This window comes from Physcomitrium patens, chromosome 7 (assembly GCF_059467195.1).
Source record: "Physcomitrium patens ecotype Gransden chromosome 7, ASM5946719v1, whole genome shotgun sequence".
NCBI lineage: Eukaryota > Viridiplantae > Streptophyta > Bryopsida > Funariales > Funariaceae > Physcomitrium > Physcomitrium patens.
This window is the reverse complement of record NC_143416.1, coordinates 2,037,085-2,059,395: the sequence shown is the minus strand read 5'-3', so window position 1 is coordinate 2,059,395 and position 22,311 is coordinate 2,037,085. Positions and strand designations below refer to the sequence as shown.

Below are 22,311 nucleotides of genomic sequence, written 5' to 3'. Positions count from 1 at the left end.
ATAGCATTTAATATCTTATGTTTTGATTTGAGACTGACATATTAATTCATCAATCTATTCAAAGAGTTAAATTTTCAACTCTTTGATAGTTTTACTTTCAATATAAAAGATGGGATTTAAACAAAAGTATGAATACAGATTTATAAGCATAAATTTATCCAAAGAGTTAACAAATATATTGTATTTCTTTATGTATTTTAATTTGACATATAAAATTATGTTATCAATTTTAAAACCACATGTTTATTATTCATAACTAACATTTAAAATCTTATTTAGTTTATTTTTCATTGTATTGTTAAATATTACTCAATATTTGTGATATAACATTTTTTCATATTAAATAGACTTAAATTTAAAGCATATTATATTCTTTATACAGCATTAATAAAAATTGTACATAGATTAATTATTGTGTAGTTTTTAGTGAATATCCAATGTTTTATTATATATAATTTTAAGTTTTTACATAAAAATTAATATATTACTTTTTGAAAAATTTAAATATATATTCAGATAAATTTAAATATAATAAATATCTAATATATTCAAATTTATATTAAAAACAAAAAAGAAATATTAAAGTTAGATTTCATTTATATTCTTAGATAGAAAGTGAAGATATTTTGCAGTAGAATTAGATGGAAGATTGGAATTCAAGTGAGAACAAAGGTAGAATTAGATAAAAATACACTATAATAAATGTTTTAGGAATCACTTATCATCTATAGTGTTTTGAATAGTCAACACAATTGTAGTTATTATTGTGGTGTAAGTTGATGTTCAAGGTTGTGATGAGAAGTTGAGCAAATAATTACATTAAGATTTGAGACCATTGCCTTAATATGCATTGAGATGGGATTTATGACATGATAATAGCAACAAAAACTCCAATCCAATAAATGGTTGATTTTCTAACCATATAACAAGTTACAAGGGTGGTGGTTGCTTAGTGGTATTTTCTAAATTTTTTAATTCTTAAGCTAGGAACTATTTGCACATGCCATTGCTTTGCTCTTTTAGCATTATAATCTAAATTTATAAAGTAGTGACTTTTTACATTTGCTATTACTTGGTTCCATAGATGGTTGAATGCTGGGGATTTTAATAGTTGCTCGTTTGAACAAGTGAATCAACAAAATGTTGAAGCATCACAAAGAATACACATATGGAATTGTCATTCAAACAACATGTATTACTACCTTCAATAAATAAATAAATATATATATATATATATATATATATATGAGAGAATATTGCTAAATTGATCCATGCATTTAATCAATTTATCAACCCATTCTAACCATTATAAAAAAAATTCTCTATTGTAGGATCCATATTGGTTGAAAACCAATAAAAAATGGTTGAATCCACAACCAATGATGACAGGTAGGTCGATTTAGTAAATGAATATGTCACTTTAACAATTTCTTGTGTGTGTGTATATATATACATATATACGAATATTTATATGTGCATAAAATTAATCAATTTTGTGTGTTAAAATACAACATGCAACAATAGTTAGATATATTGTGCTTCTTTTGGTTCAATTTAAAATAAAAATATTTTTGTTATTAAATCCTTCAGCAATGTTTTTGGAATGCATGAGTTTTGAAAAAATGACTTCAATGTATCTGAACGTATCATTTAAAAACTGTGAACTTTATTAGTCAATACTGCTGATTTGTCATATCGATTACTTAATCAATATTGTCGACCAGGGGGTGAAACCTCAATATATATATTACAAAATCAACCTGTGACGTAGACATGAATACAACATTTGTTAAATATGTAGAGTCTCAAACTCGATGAATCAAATTTCAATTTGAGCAATAAAAGTTATTGCAAATTGAATAACATTGTAGTTGACAAGTTCTACACACTAAGATGACAAAAATACAGCTAAATAGTTTATAAAAATGTTGAACATGCTTTGCATGCCCTTCCCATGTCGCCATGACAATGTGTCTCGATAATTAGGGTTTAGCTGCGCCATCGCTCCTGAGCAATGTCTCAGACCCAGTGGGCTGCTAACCATTTGTCTTCGCCGGTGCAATCAACGAATCTTTTGCGGTATTGGGTTTGCTGAATCCAGGGATTTGCTGTAATTAGGGTTGTGGGTTTGGAGCGAAGGCACCGTGTCCGCGTGAAATCGAGACAGATTTCGGCACAACATGAGGTGATAACTCTGGAATCAGCTGAGGAGAATGCCGATGCACTGTTTTGGAGCGAATCAAGTTCGAATCACACGGACAGAAGTAAGAATGCGTCGCGCTTTCCTCTCGTAGTTTCTCGTTTCTTCGTGGTAGAGGCTGTTTGTGGTTTTTCTTCGATGTTGAACATGTGGTGTGAGTTTTCGTGGAGTTTCGTTACAGTGTAAGAGCGTGATGCGATCTGGAAATCCTTCCCATCTCTGCTTCCCGTGGTCTTGATGAGATAGTGTGAGATTTCTAGTTTTCTTTTCTGAGCGTGTGTGCGGCGTCTCATTGCACTGCTTCTTCTGTTTGCGTATTTTGTGTCGACAGCACGTTGATTGGTTGCTATTATTTTAGCAGATGTATTGTTAAGTTCGATATGTTGTTTTACGACAATTGCTGTTCACGTGCCTTTTTTTTTTGTCCTGAAAGTTTATGTCGCATTTCGTCCGAAGTTAGGGGTGGTATTCTTTCGTAAATCTTGAGTTTCTTCTCATTTGGTGCCTCATCGATTGCTGCCAGCATTTCGGTATACTGATGTATGTCCATTCGTATATTCTTGTGCAAAGCGATGGAATCATACTACAAACTTGGTGATCTCATGTATGAAGTGGGTAATATTGGTAAATAGTCGATTAGAGTTATTATACGGCTGATGGCACATCCTAATATGAGAGAATGGTTTTGTTTTTTTATCTTCGGTGTAGGTTTGAGGTTAGCAGAGACGTGACTTAGAGTGAGTTTTTGAGCGCATTTGCAGAGAGGGCTCTGGCCATGGAGGGGACTGACGCCGTCATGCAAGGACAGTCCTCGTTGTCCTCTGCCCTCGTTGTTTCTGCGCCCAAGACGTTGCAAGACCTCGCAGTGGATGGACAGAAGCAATTAGACACTGTCGTGGAAGCGGCGCACGACATTCTGCTCTCATTGAATCGTGCCTTGTGTAGTCCTAGCTTCTGGGTGGCTCCTTCATTGCAGGCGGGGAGCAATGGTCCTGCTGATTCTAGTGCGGACGGGGCGAATGAGGGTGGGAGTGTCGCTACCACGGCAGGAGGAGAGAGTGGCGTGACGAAAGAGAAAGCATCGGATGGTGGTGAAGGATTGACGGCTTTGGATGCCACTCGCTTTCGGTACCGGAATGCCACAGCAGCGCTGCGTGCAACCGTTACCGCCATTTTGAAGCAAACTCAGGTTTAATTCTCAAGAACGTTCACTACTGTTGGTTTGAATTGTTACGCGAATCGTTTTTTTTAATGTTTCTTTATTTCTCTTGGACCGTGGCTCTGAATCGAGATGAATTGCGAGTGATTTAAAATAGTTAATGTGATTTATATTCAACCAGGATGTACTTTTCACTAAAAATATACCACAACACGGCAATGAGTGACGATGAATCCAAAACGTCTTTGACTTAGAATCTCAAAGTTGTGAAGCCACATTTTTTGTGATTTAGTTTCTCACTAGTTATGAAAAGAATCTTCGTCATTTTGCTAGGGTTGTCGATCCACGACTAATGCAAAATTGTTTACCTAAGAAACCATTTAGTTATGTATTCCTTCCTACGTTCACCTAGAATACCTAGCTGAACCACAAACTTGATCCGTATCATTCGACAGGCGGCCAGGGCGGAAATTGATGGTGCTACCGTAGAGAATATTGATAATGACGAAGTGGAATATCTTGAACAACGAGCGAACGACCTAAGAGAGGTTCGTTTTCCTCGCAGAGTGCATTATTTAGTGTAGTTTTCAATAAGTTCTTGAATGGGATGAATGAATGGCTTCTGTGTTTTCAAGTTAAGCCAGCGATTGAACACAAAGTGTGTTAAACCTTACAACTCCTTCACGAATGACACATTCCTCAATTATCAGCGAGCACGAGTATCTGTCAGAGGACATTTAGTTGGAAGTCTACCTGACGAAATCTCTACTCATATCTGTGCTCGTCTATTCTTATTAAACCGTCCTTGATTTTGTAATCGTTCTGCCCATACGAGAAGTATGTTTTGTTATTGTCGACCAAGCCTTTCTTTTTTCTCTTTTATCTAGTTTATGTCAGACGATTTGGTCTGATGATGACGTCGTGATTTCATTTGTTCTTTCAGGAGGTGATCAGGAAGAACCAAATTTTGAAGCTTCATATGGACCAGTTGCGAACTCTCATAGCTGATATTTTTATGTGGCAGACATCAGGGTTGTAGGGGTTACGATGGCAAAAGCCGTTGACTGCAATTGTGTGTAGAACAGTTCACTTGTAACATATTTTTGGTGATAACCATTTTGAGCCGCGAAATGTATTTGCTCAAAGTCAAATGAGGGCCTACCTGTTTTGATTCCTTCATCGAGGTCAGATCTGCAACATGGGACGTGGAATCTCTTGAATTGTGCACCACTTGGCATGAAATTTATGAGTGCTTTCACGTCTTGCCATCTCTTCACTGGAATATGTCGAAGCCGATTGTGTTGAAACATTCCGTGTGGAAGTTAACCTACAAGAGACTAATTTTGGTCCGCAGAATTCGTTTACATCCAGTAGCCTGGTCATTTTTGACGCAGGAACTTCCGGGGTTTTAGTTCAGAACAAGCCACCGTTCATGAACGAGACTATCATCTTGATATCTTGTTCGTCATACATGCATTTTGTATAACAAAGAATAGTAATTATATTTTTGATGTTACACGGTTCAATTCAACTTATTGATTACACTGAACACATCTTACGAATCGGAACCATGTCTTTACATTATTATCTGATATCACTTCTTTAAGAAAGTTAAGCAAAGAAAGCTTCTAAGTATTATTTTGCTTTTGCAAATCCCATTCGTCTTAATGATGATTATGTTTCATCACAAAATTCATGTATATGCAGGTTTCAAATATAGCAAAAATTTCCGCTTGTTTGGACCGAGACATGCATCGATATAATGAATAAACATGGTTTTTATCTATCCAGGGACCAGGAGGTTTCGGAGAGGGGTTTCCGGAGACAGCATGTCCCAGACAGAGAGCGGAGAGCTGATGGATGGAAAGGGAGGTGCGTCGATGGCTCGGAGCAGAGATTGGCGGTCCATAGAATTGCCTCTGATACCTGCCTTTACACATGCCAGTCCCAGCTCGTGAAACCCGGCTTGAATGGCAACCCTCCCTCGCCCTAATTCCGTATGAACCCACCTCGCCTTCACGAGGCCTTGCTGATTAGGGCTTCGCAACGTCATCGCTATCACCAGAGTCACCGAGTGCGAAGCGAACTCACAGACCTACCTCGCACAATTCTGCATGCTGTCCACTGGCACTAGCACCTGGAGTGCTCAAAGAAATCATCGTCCGGCAAGTCTTCGCGATTTTGGTTTCGGTGGGAAGCTCCCTCAGGAGTTCAGAACTGGACTGTGTACGTTCGCCATTCTCTCTACTTGTTGATGGTGCGTGTGGACTTGGTGCTCTCGTTTGTTGACGCTGTTTCGTTAAGCCTTTTCCCCCTCTCTCTTGTCGAATGTGTTGTTACAACCCTGCTGGTGTTCAACTAGACTGTCGTTGCGAGTGGTTGTCGTTTTGGGTTAGATTTTAATATCTTGGTGGAAGGTTTTATGAGCTGGCGGGGTGGTAGCAATTTTGGATGTCTCAGCATTCATGTGATTTCTTTCGAATATTATGTTTACATGTAGATTCAAAGAGTTTCTGGTGTTTTTGGAGTCCCGGGGGGGGGGGGTGTGTGTCGATGGAATAGTTATGTGGCATTAGTTTAGTCAGGGGAGTGAAAGGAATGTGGATATTGCTTACTTCATTATGGTCGATTGTGGGGATTTGACCACCGCGTATCTTTGGAAACTCTGGACGTGGAATTGGTGTTGCTTCAGGGTACTGTATTTCAAGGTCTGATCGCGGTTTTCGCCACTTCGGGAAGGGTATTTTACACTTGTAGAGTTAAAGAGGGTCATCGGAATCTGCCTGGTATGTTCATGGCGAAGAGAGGTTTAGAAGGGGATCACAGTCGAAATCACATTGTAGCATTAGGGTTTTTCAGCCTTGTACTCGCTGCAGCCAGGTTTTTTGAATGAGGTCAATCAGGTTTATTTCGTCACACGATTTAAAATTTTTAAAGATAGTTTAAGTGCCCAGTGTTACAGTTGGGTCTGTCTCTTGGTAGTCGCAGCACGTTGGGTAATTTCTGGAGGCTCCCTTTGTTGGAGTTGGTTCTTAACGCATCTACTGTAGAGTGTCCGTTTTGATAAGGCACTGGCTTCGTCTTGTAGACCATATATGGTTGTCATGGTATTTATTTGTTTATTTGTAGTTTTTTGGTGTCTCATTGTATCATCCATGAGGGCTGAAGTTATTGCTGTTGATTGCAGTCTATTAATACATTCCTCAATTGATCAGTTAACAATCTCACATACAGCGGAGATGCAGCAAAATGAAGTCATGTGAGCTGATCATCCATGCAGTGATTGGCACAGGACGTCATTAAGCTCAGTACATCATTTCTTCTTGATTGAAGTAAGGTTTTATTACAATCTTGGCTACCATTCTGGCTTTTTCTCGAAGTCATCATGTACTGAAAGGACTAGGAAAGAGGTATCGAGCTTCACTGAAATAGTTCTTCATTTACCAAGAAGAATTATTAGATCTCTATATGCGGTCAAAGAAGACTTGAAGAAGGACGGGAATGAGTCCAAGGAGAGGTGGGGAGTGTTAGGTGAGAAGTAAGAGTCTCGTTTTGACGAGAATTGAGGGAAGCAGACCGGGTGCCGGGTGGGGCAAGGGTTTGCATGGACTATCATGAAAGCTGGCCAAAGCCTAGCGGCCTCACTGCCGAAGGTGCTTCCCTGTTTGCTTCTGCGCATTCCTCTGCAGCTAAAAAGGAAGATGATTGGTGGACTAGAGCTGAAGGCCAGACTGCTGAACTTATTGATTCTTTAAAGCCTACTCGACTATCGGAGGAGAGACGGACAGCTGTTACTGGCTTTGTTGAGCGCCTCATCAGAGACCGCTTTGAATGCGAGGTCTCAGCTCTGCCTCATGAACTCAACGTAGCAAATATATGTCTTTTTGTTCATTTTGAACTTTATGTCACATGTTCGTATTTGTGCCGGTCGTATTATTTGTTGTAAAATGTTAAATCCTAATTTTTTATACCCGTGTATGGTTGGATCTTGGGATGAACTTGGAGGGTAATGCATCTATTAACACATTTAAAGTATAACATCGTTGTACGGTCATATGAATTCTCGTCATATTCAACACTTTTATAAGAAAGCTTGATTATTGCGGAAATGTAAATTTCAAAGCCAGAGTTTTCAAAGAGTAAGGACTTGCTTGTAATCGGAAGTGTTGACGGCTACACCTAACCTGAAGTACGGATTTCAAATTGCATTTTTAGAGTTAATTTAATTGTTTAGTGTCGGTTAACGAGCTTTATTTATTTGAAGAAGTTCTCTATCACAACTCATACTCTTTATAAAGTTTTATTCGTCTAGGAAGCAGCGGAAGTTAGGAACTTATGACGCTCATGACCGCTGTTTCACGCAGTTGGGTTAAATTTCCATTAGAAGTTTGAGGAATTTATTTTTGAGGCTTGTGGTATTCCAAAACTTCAAGTGTAAATCGCTGGTACCTTCGAGGGTATGTTTAGGGTTTTATAGTGCGTTCTTCTGCAGGTGCTGTTAGATACTCAGCGGTATGTCAATTCTGGTTTTTACATCCATTTATTCTTCCCGCTTAAGATTCAATACTAGTGCAGAAAGTAGATGGATCGCGTTTCCTTCTTGTATTGGAGCGGATCGGGTACATCAAGTGTGTTCTCTTAATAATAAGACCATTTTCGTGGGAAGTGCTGATGATCCTTACTAGATGATTCTCTCCCCTGATCAATCAATTCTGTTCATGCTGTTCTTTTTCCATGTAACAGGTAATAAGGTTCGGCTCCGTACCACTCAAGACTTATCTGCCAGATGGAGATATTGATTTATACATATTCGCTCGGAATGATCTGAAAGAGACTTGGGCACAAGATGTGTTGAAGGCCCTCAAACAAGCTGAGGATGATGCTGATGCCGAGTTTCGAGTGAAAGAAGTTCAATATATACAGGCTGAAGTAAGGATGTCTAATGGTTTTTCTCTCTCTCTCTTTTTTTCCCCTTCTCTTCTTATTTAGGTTGATTCAATGTGATGGATAATTTCTCCGCTTAAAATACAATTTCTTCTCTTGCTTCTGTGACTCGTATAACTTTAGATTTTACCGTTGTTTTCTGAAGTTGCATTCCATTGCACAGGTTAAACTCATCAAATGCTTGGTGGAGAATATTGTTGTGGATATTTCGTTCAACCAAATTGGGGGTCTTTCTACTCTTTGCTTCCTTGAACGGGTATGACAAGTGTGTTGTTTGTTTACTCTAGGTTATATTACATGTGTGGCTTTTGCATTGTGAGGGCTTAACGTCTTTGAATGCATGTTAAATGTATGAGCGTTTGAACGTTATAAACAGCTTCAGGAAGTAGCATTGATATCATTCAACTTCCTGGTAGAAGAATCTGGTAGTCAAAAGTCGCGCCTGATTGATATAATCTTAACTGCATTCTTGAGGCAATTTGTGTAGAGATATTGTAATTTGTTTTTCCGAGTAGTTTATGTAGTAGATTAGCATCCTGACGCACACAGAGAAGCACTTGTGGTTTTTGATGCATGAGACTATCGTTACTTCTGCGAGTATCTGTGAATTTGTATCGTTGTTCCAGATGTCTGATGCTTGTGAAGTGCCGTGGTATAGTCTGTGAAGTGCAGCGCATATTAGTTTTAATCACATTAATGTGGTGCAACTGCAACGACGTGTTAAGAAGTACATGAACGACTCCCTTGTATTCGACTTCTGTAGCACCTGATAATGTGCGGCTTAAGTAGCACCTCATACTCTTGTCTTTTGGTGATATCATTTGGAAGATTGCGTTAGATCATCCCTGCGTCGAAGTGGAAGAGGTCAGGTGTCTGGAGGTTACTGGTGTTTAAAGGAACTGTCTTGTTACTTGAATTTTCTGTGCTTTAGGATACTTTTTTTTCCAAGTTTCTAGTTTGTCTTCTTCTTCCATAATTGTTATTGAAACACATCTTAAAATGAACGGCAAAATATACGAGATTTCATTTATTGGATATAATAATTTGGGTAAAAACACATTTCATTAGGGATGAATCTCCTGGTGAAATCCAATTTTGTTTAAACTCAGGTGCAAGCTATTGTTCTTCACAAAGGAGTTTCCTCCTAGTGAAGCACATATTATTTTATTCACCACGAGTAGCCCAGAATGAGAAGAAGTTCAAATTATTTCAAAATTAATTGTAATTTCACTCCAATCAATAATTTTGTGGTTATGCCGCCTTGATCATAGTGGTCGTAATCACCTCGGTCATGAGTGAATGATTATTGTGAATTTGGCGAAGCGTGCCTTCTGTAATAATTGAATTAATATTTCTGTCCAATGCGAGTACATTTGCATGTTAATTCCATTCCATCTAGCAAAATGAGGTGGTTTGTCAGAAGTTACTCAATCTTAGCAATGATTCCATGGTGTGCTTGGATTTTTGGTTGCAGGTGGATGAGGAGGTAGGACTGAATCATCTGTTTAAACGAAGCGTTATATTGGTGAAAGCGTGGTGCTATTACGAGAGCCGCATTCTAGGAGCACACCATGGCCTTATATCTACATTTGCTCTGGAGACCCTTGTGTTGTATATATTTCACGTCTTTCATTCCATGCGATCGTTGCATGGACCGTTGGAGGTTGGTGATCTTATGGTTTTTTTAAGTTATTTAAAAACATTATTTCCACTTGTATCTTCAATGCGTTTTTATGTTGAAAACTGTATGCAAAGATCTAGTTTTAGAGAAAATAACACAGTGGAATATCATGTAATTTGCATACTATTCTATTCAACTTTGTTACGTGATTGTTGGCGATCATGTTGAGCTCCATGATTTTTGGCTACACTGGTTTAAGTTGTGCTTTCATGCTCTGTGCAATTGTCGCGGTTGTCAGATTGTAACATTTGTGGCATTCGTTTATTGTGCGGATATGTCGAGCGTAGTCGTGGATTTATTGCACATTTCTTCTATGGGTTGGCTCTACAGCGAATTCTGCAAGTGTGCAATTAGGACTAGAATTTGCAATTTTTGTATATTATGAATTGTTGTTCCTTCCTCGAGTCTGATAGCAGCTGCACAATAAGATACAGCCTCATTTAATGTGGCCGTTGTTATGTAGCACGACTCTTTTCATGCTTACCATTCTGTATTTTAGTATGGGAGTGGAATTTTAGCGAACCATGAGTCTCTAATCGTTTGTCGTTGTTGCGAATGTATCTCAGGTGCTGTATCTATTTCTGACTTATTTCTGCAATTTTGACTGGGACCAATACTGTCTTAGCATTTGGGGTCCAGTGCCTCTGGATCATATTCCCAAAAACTCTTCTGGTATGCAGTGCCTTCTTTTGTCTGGTTTCTGGTTGTTTAACAAGTTTAAGAATCCGGCATAGGAAGTTTTTATTAAGTTTTTACTTTCACCACAAAGGTAATAGAATACTTTGTGTAATCACCTGTTACTTTCGCTTATGCCATTTCAGTGCAAGTTGAAATTAGATACGACAAATTTGGCGCAGCAACTATAGCTAAATTTTACTAATTACTTGCTCATTATGTATACTTGTGTACCCGGACCAATGAATGCTTTCAGAAAAAAATGGTCTTGTTGGATTTCATTTGATTATATATTTTCTTTCCAATCTATGGTCGGACTGTTTAGACTTAGAAATACCGTTTTCTACCTCTCCAGCGGTGCAGTGGTGCTTTTGTATGCCTTTTACTGTCGAAAGGTACTGATGGAAAGTTCTTTTGTTCTTGCAGAGCTTTCCCAAAAGGATGGAGGATGGAGGACTGTTGCAAGGTCTCCTTGGGAGGTTGGGGGCAAATTGTACTTTAGTGAGGAGTTCATTGAGGAATGCATTAATCGGTATTCAGATGTCCGGGCTGGTTCAGAGAGCAGTCAAGGACGGATTTTTAACCCCAAGTATTTGAATGTTCTAGATCCAATACGCCACACCAACAATCTTGGTCGCAGTGTTAATGTTGGTGCGTATATAAACTTCTTTCATCAACCACTGGTGCATCCTGCGTTTTTTAATAACCACGCCCTTAAGCCTTTCATCTGCATTCAGTATTGGAGATTGAAGGCTTTTACGTGACAGCTAATAGGTAGTCCAAGAGTACTTAATGTGAGGAATGGCATCAACTGTCCTCTTATTTTTCCAACTTATTTGTGTTTGTGACTTTCCCTGGTCATAGCCAGTGTTGTAGATGATGTCTTGGTAATTTTAATCGAATTCTGTTTCCAGGAAGTTTCAAGCGGATACGTTCAGCATTTGGTTTAGGAGCACGTACGCTTGGAGAAGTTTTCGAATGTCCCAAAGATCAGATTACTGAAAAGTTTAAGTCATTCTTTTCTTGTACATTCAAAAGTTTAGGGCGATATCGCAGTGCTGGGAGACCCGACAGTGGCATCCCTCATTTACGTGGCTTACAGCATCCTATCTCAGGAGCTGGAAGTGCCCACCCGCAAGAGAGGTTATCTGATGGATACAGGCAAGAGAACGGAGCAGATTTTGTTTCATCTCAAAGATCTCTAACTCATGCAGGAGATAATATCAGGGCTCAATCGCAGTACGGGAGTTGGCCAGTACAGTTAGACGACAAACCTAGTAGCGACTTGGATGTTTCAGAACAGTTGAATGATATGCAGAATGTCTTCACGAGGCTGAGAAGGGATTCCCCGACAACGATTGATACAACTTTCTCTTGTAGCAGTGGTAGAGATGATGGAAATATCATGGACACAGTTTCGTTCGCAGTAGATAATAAGCAAGAGAGACGGAGAGGATCAGAGGCAGGATCTGTCAAGGCAATTCCTGGCAACTCGAACGTTGCGAGTTCCGAAGAACAGTTAAGAGAAGTTGATGGAAGAAGCCGGTATACTAATGTTGATGCAGATTCAGCTAGGGTGCAATCCAAAGGACCCAATTATTACTCTCCACAGGAGCACTTTGAAAGAAGTACCAATCGCAGGTGATTTGTAATTGAGCCCTCTTTTTCCTGGACAATTACTATTTTTATACATATCTTGGATTTGGTGTACCTAATTATAGCTTCATATGGTACAGGTTTGGTGAGGAGCACGAATTTGCTAATCACTCTAAAACTCCGATGGTTGGGGAATATCAAAGAACGGAACCGACTCCAGATTCATTGCGACTGAAATCCTCATTAGGTGATTCCATTAGACATGGTGATTTGTCTCGAAGCAGGAATTTTTCCGACGAAAGCCTTGCCCATCCGAGTCTTGATCAAAGGGGATCCCTTGGACCGTCAGGGGAATTTAAAACCAATTCTAGCCACAGAAACTTTCTGTCCAAGACTTCTTCCGATGACGAGACTGCTACTTTCATATCTGGAAGAGTAGCAACCGAGGAGAGTAAGACCACTTATAATGATGGCGTAATACATCAGAAAGACCCTACTTTCCCTGGTGATAATTCCTATCAGGGGCATAATCAGGACCGTGGTAGTCACACTATGTCACAGTCATTGTTGTATTCCAATCTTGCTCCTCATGTACAGTTACTACCATATGTCCACCCTGTTCAAATGCATTTGGCAGTACCTTCTGCCATTCCTATTCCTGTGTTGGGTTTAGCAGGACCTCCTTCCGCATCAAGTTTTCGTGCCATTCACCTTAGTTCTCCGTCAGGGGATTCGGCTCTTAATCGGGCGACTTCTCACCCACCCATGCAGATTTCGTGCATGCCGTCCACCTTTTCAGCAACTCCAGCGTACACTATTTCGGTTGGAACTTTAGGAGATAGTGCTGGCAGTCACATCGGAGGCTTTTCCTTTCATGCGGAAGAGCAGCTGGAGCAACGCCGGTCACCTCTTGAGGTGAGATTCGTTGTGATACATAATCTTTTGATGATGTACGTTATCATATTTTTCTTTGAGGTGCTTTAGAATGACATTTCTTGTTAGCTTCCTAAAGTCGCATGAATTTGAGATTTTTATTAATGGTTCTGGTGCTTTTTCTGGGTAATGTTCACCTGTATTGTGTCCTATTCATCCTAGTTGTAGTATTTATTTCATACCAGTGATCTTTCTGTAGATTAGGTGCATTCGATTTTGTACGTCAATGAATTATCAGGTGACTGTTAATCCGTTTTTGTTATTATTATTATTATATTTATTTTTGGAACGATTGTCAGCGGTTTCTTTACTCCGGCCTGTTTTGTGCTTAGGACCAAGCGCAGCCACTGCAAAGGGTTTCGGTCAGCCCCAATGCCTCTCCATTTCGCTCTGTTTTCATTGGAAATCCACCTGTATCCATTGGGTCTGCGATTCCCTTCATTGGTGCCTCACCAGAGCTGCCTCAAGTTTCTGGGAAATCAAATGCTGCTTCAAGAGGTCGTGGTTGTGCTGTCGAGATGGCGGGTTTGCAAATGCATTCACCAGTTAATGAAAGCCCGTCTGTGTCATCGTTAGGTGATGAGGGACAACGTGCAGCTTCTTGCAAAATGGGAGAAAGGACAGAATATTTGGAACCACGGTTGAAAAACAGAGAAAGTATCTCAAATAGCTCGAATGTGAAGGCGTCTGCAGGAAAATCTTTGAAAGACACAAATGGTAATAAACAGGTTTACAGGAAAGCTAGATCACATAATGATAAGTGTGAAATGGAAGTTGTTCGAAGTGTGGATGGCAACGCAGCTGATCTGCCTCTGCAGTGCTTTAGTCAGGGAAATTTAGAAGATGCCTGTATTGGAAGTTCTCAAGCTCCCCGAGCGCACCTACCACCATTTACCTCAGCTCATAGTTACGAGGAGACGGTGCCTATGGCTGTCCCTAACTATCATAGAAGCTCTTCGGTTCACTCTGTGACACTGGAACCTGCTGGAATGGCGTCACACCAGTCACTTCAAGCGCCCAACAATCAAGGAGGTTCTGGAACCGAGTCGACCTCCTCGTCCACATTAGAGAGAGTGGCGGTTACGCCTGTATCTGTTGGTGTATCTTGCAGTACTGGTTCATATCCTCCCCCAATATCTGAGTTCGCATCCGTTTCAATCGGTCCGTCCTTCAGAAAGTGCCCAACGGGGACTGTTTTGATGCCCATGACATCTCCCCAACCAATGTATTATAGCCGAAGCCTGTGCTACTCCCCTTTTCTTATCCTTCCCGCGGGAACGGATGGTGTTGTTAGAGTCGACTCTGTAGGTTCCCTGCATTCCAATTGCTCCATGGATTTTGCAACAAACACCCTTAGATTTCAGTCATCTGAAGATTCGAGAACAAGGACTATGCCACAGGTTAGTTCTTTGCTTTAGGGATTCAGATTACCTCTTACTAGTCCTTGCATGCGTTGCTTCTGCACTTCTGGGCTCAATTTTTCTGTTGCATGTCTTCATTGTCTCGAAGTATGTTTGGATTTCTAGTTAAAATAGAAAGTCCTAATTACTGTTGCCAGGATCTTGTCAGTACCTTCTGTCCGGAGAGGAATTAGTTTTTTTGTGCATGCCTTTTCTTTCGTATTTATATCGTACCCTCGACACCTTGTAGCACGGTCAATTTGTCATAGCTGTTTCTCTACGGGGTTTCCATGCAAAGGACATACTTTATTCATTTCGGTAATAGTCTTTCCCATGATTGCTGCCTTAGATCTTTGTTGATACTTCCAGATCTTCCGTCCATCTCCTATTAGAAATCCCAAGTTGAAGATTCTTGGAACTGCAGGTTGGTGTGGATATTGCAGAGCGGCCGACAGGGGTAGGCAACAGAAAACACATGGAAACACCTCATGTGGAGAGTACTAGTGAGAAGGGTATTCCTGGTGACCTGCAGGATGACATACTCCGTGGCGACCTTCCAACCCACGAAAAGCAGCTTCGGCGCTCAATGCAGTATTCTAATGCGGATTTTTCAGGTTCTAATTCTGCTATGAAGTTCCAACAAGTTCCTCAACTATGGGAGGGGTCAACCAGATTTCATGGAAACTTGGACCTTCATGCTGGTCCGAACATTCCATATCCATTTGGTTTGACGATGCCGTTATATCCTTCTCATGAGCGAATGGCAGAGGGATTACATACACCGCGGAGCTTTCCTGTCCACGACAGTGTGTGTACTTTACCTAAGTCTAGGAATGGCACAGGCACCTACATTCCCAAGCCGGTAAGATTTTATTATCTATTTGTATCTTGTGAATCCTTTAATTGCAATGCTTTAGCAATTTCCATGGATTTGTATGCTCGTGCATTTAGTTTTTTCTTAGCAACATTTTGGGGCAAGATGTTATCAACTATGCGTGGCTAGATATAGCTGCTTGTTTATATTATGATCACATGCTTTTGGACGCTAGAGCATTCACTTCAAGTGGTGTAAAGTAAAAATTTCTTGAATGGGTCGATTTTCATGAATGGCTACTGTTATTTGCTTCGATGTGGTGAAATTTCAAGCTTCAGAACAGTATCTCTGCGGTACTTCACTTGATCGTTGAGATTAGTCATCCTTTGGACATGCACTGCAGCAGTTATTGATGAGTGAGCCTATGTTGAGTGGTCGGTAACTGCTTCACATAGTTGTTGAGAGTTTTGGTCTCTGAAATTGGTTGGAGATACAGAACAGTGGTTTGTCATGTCATTTCCTGAGATATGTAGGTTCAGTTATCTTATTATTGGAGCTTCTTCAACTCGTCTAGCTTTCTAACGGATGATGATCTTCTTAGAGGCACGCATATACCTCTCGAGAGAGGGTAGGTTCTGGAGCAAGGGGAGGCAATCAACATGGAGCTCATAGCCAGCAGGATCGGAAAGATCGGGAAGGAGTAAACCAATCACATACATCTCGGTACAGGAGTTTAGGACAAGGTATCCGTATGTTGGTATTTGAATTTCCTAGAGGGATTTTGTTTATTTAGTTATTTATTTTTCTTTAGTAGGATATAGTGAAATTAGTTTACTTTCTTTCCGTTTTTTTTCCTTTTTTTTCAGCATTTGCAAATTCTACGAATTTTTAGATCAACACAAATTCTATCCTTCTGATCACGTAGTGTTGGTTCTTGTAGGTCGTGGACAGCACAACAAGCACGAACCTCGAGCTCAATATATGGTGAATCCTCAGAAGAGTCCTGCGTCTGACCCGGAGAGAAACATTAATTCGGTGCAGCAGACAATGGATAGAAGAGGTTCACCTCCCCCGAGTCCAATCTCCGCACCTGCGAATCAAACCACATCCGCTGGGTCTTATACTGCAAACAGCAATGGTCATCCTAGAACAGGCACAAGAGCACCAGCTGTTATATTGCAACACAACCTAAATGATGCAAGTACAGTACTTCCTTATGAGCTGGAATTTGGATCTCTAGGACCAGTTTAATTCTGCTGATTACCTAATTAGTTGTCAGAAATTTGGTAGCCAAACATCAGAGTAATCTCAGAGTTCTTGATACTCCTATCATGTCTTCACCACCTAGGCAGGGGTCATTTTAGTCATAATCGGTTCACAATTGACCTTTCTGAATTCATCGTTCGGAATCTTTGTACAGCTGTAAGGTAGTACTTGAATTTTGTAGTTCAACAACAGTGGAGACTGGGCTGTAAAACACTGTTCTCCGAATACACCAGCAATTTGCAGCGTTTCCACGTTTGCAATGTTTCAATTTTTTTGATTGTCCAGTAATATAGTTATCTTAGCATATTGTGTTGCAATGCTCATCAATTTTCTAAGGATATTAGTGCAACTTTTGTAGATTAATGAATTTGTATATATCATTGTTGCAGTTTGTGTTTTATTCAACCTTATGATTTAGTGGTTGGAGTTAGAGTGGAGCATACTCACTTTATCAGACTCTTCTGTCGTTTTGTTCAACATAATTTCCCACGCTCACAAGAAATACTGAAATGACCTATTGGAATGTTTTGATTTATTTATTTATTTATTTTGACGTGTTCTCATTGAAATTTAAAAATACACTTTTAAAGATTTAAAGAATATTTATTGCAATTTACATAAATAAATTTTCATAGAATATCTCCTACTTCTACAAGGGTAAATTCAAACAAGTTTTCTTATGACGGAATGGAATTTTTTTTCGTACAATTTAAATATGAGTAAGACTCAGGAGAACAATTTAGCGTAATTAATCATACAGTGATCATTTTGAATACTGTTTATTAAATAGTATCTAAATAATTTAGACTTTCGTACAAGTGTTTTCAGTGATCTAAATTTAAAGTATGGTTGGTAAAAGAATGATTTTTTGTAACTCAAAATTTTTCAGGAAGTTAAATTCTTATATTATTTATTTTTGAATCAATTTTCAGATATGAAAAAATCTATGAAATCATGTAACTTTTTAATAAATAATTACATGTATATACACACACATTCATACATAAATAAATTATTTGAACTTAAAAAAACAATCATCAACTATAATAATATTATTATTTTTTTATGAGACTCCCTAATTCTCTTGATAAAATTACAGCTGGTTGCAATAGTTATATTCAAAATATAATATATTTTATATGAAATTATAATAACTTAAAATATTATGTTTATTATTAATAATGTACAATGGTCAATTTATATTGTATTTTTATTCCTGGATATATACATAGACTTGTTCAAAAACAACACAACATATGTTGGTCAAACTATCTTTTACAATTATTGTAGAAAACATTCTTTCTTATATTTTTTATTATTGTATTCAATGGAAAATAATTTTACCAAAAGTAATTAATTTTATTATATTTTATTATTGAATTGTAATAAAAAAACATGATAAAAAATAATGTGTTTGTAGAAAAATACACTTATAAAAAATTGAAACAAGGTTTGAAAGCTTCACAAGGTTGCTGGACTAATTAGGTGTTTTAAAACACCATGGTAAAATTGAATCTATAAAAACTAATTAATTAATTGTTACTTTTTAAAATTATCAAAGAAACATATTTAACCTGGAATAAATAGAAAATTAGGTGCCTGAGTTTCACAGTTCTACCACCGCTAATAGATGTATTAACATAGCTCACATGTAGGATTAATTCTTGACACATTCATCTGGATGATTGAACGTGGAATGAAGTTTTGGAAACTTGCATTGAGGTGAGCTTGTGAGCGAGCTGATTATATACATGGCCACTTTGTTGGCTTCATCCCAGGAAATTGACAATGGAGTCTCGTGGTGTGAAAAAGGCTCCACTGTGAAATGACTCCCAACATCGCACAACGCATCAAGCGATGAGCCTACTAGAGCACCACATTTCATGACCCGTTGCTGAAGTTTCGAACCGATCTCAGGTACTTCATGCACCGCAGAAACCACAGGCAAACCAAATTTACAATCTTTGTTATGGAGCTTGGAATTGTGGGATTAAGGCGGGCACTTCATCAACAGCGTGAGCCTCGTGGTTCTCCACTGCAGCAATTTGAGGCGCATGTCGATAATGCGCTGGAGGGCCTCCGAAGAAGAGAGACTCGATCTCGATGGGATGAAAGGTCAGGCTGGGTTCGAGAGGGATTGTTAAATTGAAGTCCATAGTCACGTAACAGCCCTGAAGTGGAACGCTGCCAGTGCAACTCTTGAATTCAACCCAATTCGCAAAAGCAAACTACACTTACTGAACTGAAGAAAGCATGACACAGCAACCTCGACAAATCAACACCTCGCAGGTTCGACACAACAAACTAGAACCTCGAGGACAGAGTTTGCAGCTCTGAATCAACACTTCCAACTTACTCTCAATCATATGGGGGTTAGTCGGGTCTCAGACCAGGATCATAGACATGAGTTGATAACTTGTATGGCGTGTGAAAATATCGGAATATATTTCACTTTCTCTTCCGATAGAATGTGCAATATGACTATCCTCTCTAATATGATTAGTATGGTACTAAATAACAAATTTAATATATGGGTTCAATATTAGTTGACATAAAACAAACTTAGAAATTTAACAATCTCTTTTTCAAATTTTACACAAATCACAATCAAAGAAAAAAGTGTCCAATTGATTGTACTATTACATTACAAGATAGAGACTTGCCTCTAATTTGAGTTAGAGAATTAAGAATTGAGACAAGTTAAGAAGACATGCTCTTTTATTTAAAAAAAAAACTCAGCAATCTCTAAACAAATCCTAATGACAATTCCAACAAAATTCTAAACAAACTTGAAAGCTTCAAGAAATCTATAAGAAACCCAATGAAATTTCAAAACAAAATTAAGTAAAATATAAGCAAAACCTATCAAATCCTTAAAAAATTCTAACAAGTTTCTAAGAGACCTTTGATAAATTCTAATAGATTTTGGAGCGTGCTTAAAGACTTCTTCTAAATGCCACTTTATTTATAGCCAAAAAAACTACGTCTTTGCCATAGGTTCTAATCTTTGTGCCTTAAGGTTTAATTTCAACTATATCTTATTTATTGACATTTCCAAATATCAATCTAATCTATTTATGATAAGTTTTATAAAATTCTACTTTTAATTTTAATCTAAAGATAATTTTATTAAATCAATAATTATATTATTATTTTAAATTTAATTTATAGTCCTAAAATATAAATAAAAGTTCTCTCTTATAATATATATATATATATATATATATATATTTCTAACTATCAAATATAGTAATAATTTTTTAAAAGTTTTTAAAATTTTTAATCAAGTGTTTTATATGTTGTGGTCTTTATCCAATAGTTAAGTTATAACACAACTCCTTATAATTTTATATTTGTGAATTATTTTAAATAAATGTAGAATTATTATAATTATTTAGAAATTTTAATTATATGAAGTATTTTGCAATTGCAAAGAACTTGCCATCAAGTTTCTATACCACACTTTTTAGAACAATACACATTAATACTTTCTACAAATATTTTCTTAAGATTAATTTTTTTTAACTTCAATATCCTTTCTTATATTTAGTTTATTTTTAATACAATTTATACTATTTTCTATTGATTTTATTAATTTTAACTATTGGATTTCTATGAAACACAAAAATATATATTACATTTTAAAGAGTTTTATTTAGATTTTGATATCTTTGGTTATTATGTTAAACAATTCTAAATCCAAAAGCCAAGACAACAAAAGAATAAAAATAACACATATAATTTTGTATTGGAGAAGGTAGATAAAAAGAGTACTTAAAGTTATTATTAACATTATGTTCTTTTGAATAATGTATTATTGTGCTAAGTTGGTTTTTTATTTGCAAAAAAAAAATTAGATGTTTGGCTTGTAGATATCTAATGTATTTTATTTCTTATTGTATGACATTTCTTCTTAAAAATTATTTGGAAGGACTATTATCAAGTCAAAGTTTTTGAACTCAAGTTGGACTTTAAAAGGTGATTAAAGGAATCAAGTTTTGTAGTAAATAGAGATATTAAATAGATCAAGATTGAATCTATCTTTGATCTAATGTAACTTTTTATACTTCTTTGATGTCGTTAGAATTGAATTTAAAAACATGGCAACTTGTAACTTATTTGTCTATTGGAAAATATGACTATTGATAGAGGAAAAATAATACATTTTGGTAATTTATTCCAACTCCTAAATTTGATATGCTAAGCACTACTCTAATTGAGTTTTACAATTTGTATTGTAATTGGATCTAAATATTATTTTTTTGAAGTCTATTAAGGATGTACAATAATATAATCCAATTACTACTCAACTATCTGTCTTTGTATATAATACTAAAAGATTGGGAAGATATCAAATTTTGTAGTTGAATCTTCTCTTGACACTCCAGATTTTCCTAAAATGAAGGATCTAAATGTGGTCAATACAAAGCCAAACCAATGGTCACTATAACACCTAACAAATAAATGAATAAAAATTCTAAATTTTACTTTTGTGTAACAAATAATCTTATTATTAATAATTAATCATGATGTTGATAATGATAGAAAATATATCTAAGATTTTCATAGAAAATTCTAGAAAATACACCTAAGAAAATTCTCAATGTTACTAGTCAGAATTGAAAGGGGTGGTCAAAATGAAAGATGGTCAGAATTGAAGAAGTGGGTTCACACTTAGGGAATAAATTTTAGCACCAACTAAAAGCACCACAAAAAATCAGCGGAGTGCAAAAATGGATACCCACACATATATACCAGAAAAAGCATCCTAGATTTACTTTGATGATTCTACTATATGAATTATTAATAATTTATTTTCATAATTATTAAACTTTTCTATTTTCCATCATTATTAACAATTACAAGTTTGTAATCTAAAATTGTAGAAAAAATTATGTTGTGGAAGTGTGCCATTATGTTTTTCTTTTTTTCTCTTATTCATCTATCTCAGAAAATAAAAATTACCTTTGCATTGAGTTTTGTATTTTTCTGAATGCTTGAAGGTGTTTACAGGTTGAAACATGCCTTTTCCATTGCTTTTTCTCTTTCGAAATTCACAAATTGATTTTTAAGTCAATCCATTTACCAAAATAAATTGATATAATTGATTCAATTTCAATTAATTGCTTCAACAAGAAAGGTGCCCAAGTGGTACTTGGGTAATTTTGCACATAGATGAGAAATAACCATCACATCTTCTTTTTGCCATGCTTGCTATTTGTAAGCAATAAGTGGGACAAAAATCAAGATTAATATGAAAAACTTGAAACTTAATTGCAAAAGTCAATAGCAAGGAAGGATGGTGTCAAAGGTATTCTATTGAAGAAGTAGTGAGTATACATGGCATGTATCAAATCTCGGTTAAGGCTTCCTTGGCCTATATTCTCCTTAAGGCATCGCCACCATTGGCACCAATGGTAGAGCCAATGGCAATGTTGCATGCCTTGGCTTCAAAACGAGTCCCACCATGACTTGTTGAATAGCCTCGGCAAGATGTAGAGTTTCTTTGGCAGCTTGCTATGTATACTCCTTCCTCTTGCCATAGTTGGGGCATCCAAACTTAGATCAAAGCTTTAATAAGAGACATATTTAATAAAAGGGGGGGACTTTTTGGGAGGAGAAGGGACTAAGAGTGGGGTTCCT

General features: G+C 37.3%; 2 protein-coding genes across 6 annotated transcripts; both read left to right on the top strand.

The window, feature by feature from the left end:
- Window positions 1–1,828: 1,828 nt before the first annotated feature.
- On the top strand, window positions 1,829–4,538 carry LOC112284818 (mediator of RNA polymerase II transcription subunit 30). Of its 3 annotated transcripts, none has more exons than XM_024525091.3 (4): window positions 1,829–2,264; window positions 2,909–3,389; window positions 3,815–3,907; window positions 4,303–4,538. In XM_024525091.3, the coding sequence occupies exons 2-4, from the start codon at window positions 2,976–2,978 to the stop codon at window positions 4,396–4,398; spliced, it is 603 nt and encodes a 200-aa protein (XP_024380859.1). In that variant the 5' UTR covers window positions 1,829–2,264; window positions 2,909–2,975; the 3' UTR covers window positions 4,399–4,538. The 3 variants fall into 3 exon arrangements, with proteins under 3 accessions (XP_024380859.1, XP_024380860.1, XP_090107787.1); XM_024525092.3 differs by having other exon boundaries at window positions 1,981–2,264; window positions 2,962–3,389; XM_090251661.1 differs by lacking the exon at window positions 1,829–2,264 and adding an exon at window positions 2,293–2,382.
- Window positions 4,539–5,299: 761 nt separating this feature from the next.
- LOC112284816 (uncharacterized) lies at window positions 5,300–16,940 on the top strand. 3 transcript variants are annotated; one of them, XM_024525084.3, is made up of 13 exons: window positions 5,300–5,585; window positions 6,547–7,197; window positions 8,103–8,288; window positions 8,467–8,559; window positions 9,778–9,966; window positions 10,551–10,656; window positions 11,086–11,310; window positions 11,574–12,300; window positions 12,396–13,170; window positions 13,521–14,588; window positions 15,013–15,450; window positions 16,004–16,145; window positions 16,343–16,940. In XM_024525084.3, the coding sequence occupies exons 2-13, from the start codon at window positions 6,964–6,966 to the stop codon at window positions 16,651–16,653; spliced, it is 4,494 nt and encodes a 1,497-aa protein (XP_024380852.1). In that variant the 5' UTR covers window positions 5,300–5,585; window positions 6,547–6,963; the 3' UTR covers window positions 16,654–16,940. The 3 variants fall into 3 exon arrangements, 2 of the variants coding, with proteins under 2 accessions (XP_024380852.1, XP_024380855.1); XR_016504053.1 differs by having other exon boundaries at window positions 5,436–5,585; window positions 14,958–15,450; XM_024525087.3 differs by having other exon boundaries at window positions 5,436–5,585; window positions 6,640–7,197.
- Window positions 16,941–22,311: the final 5,371 nt, after the last annotated feature.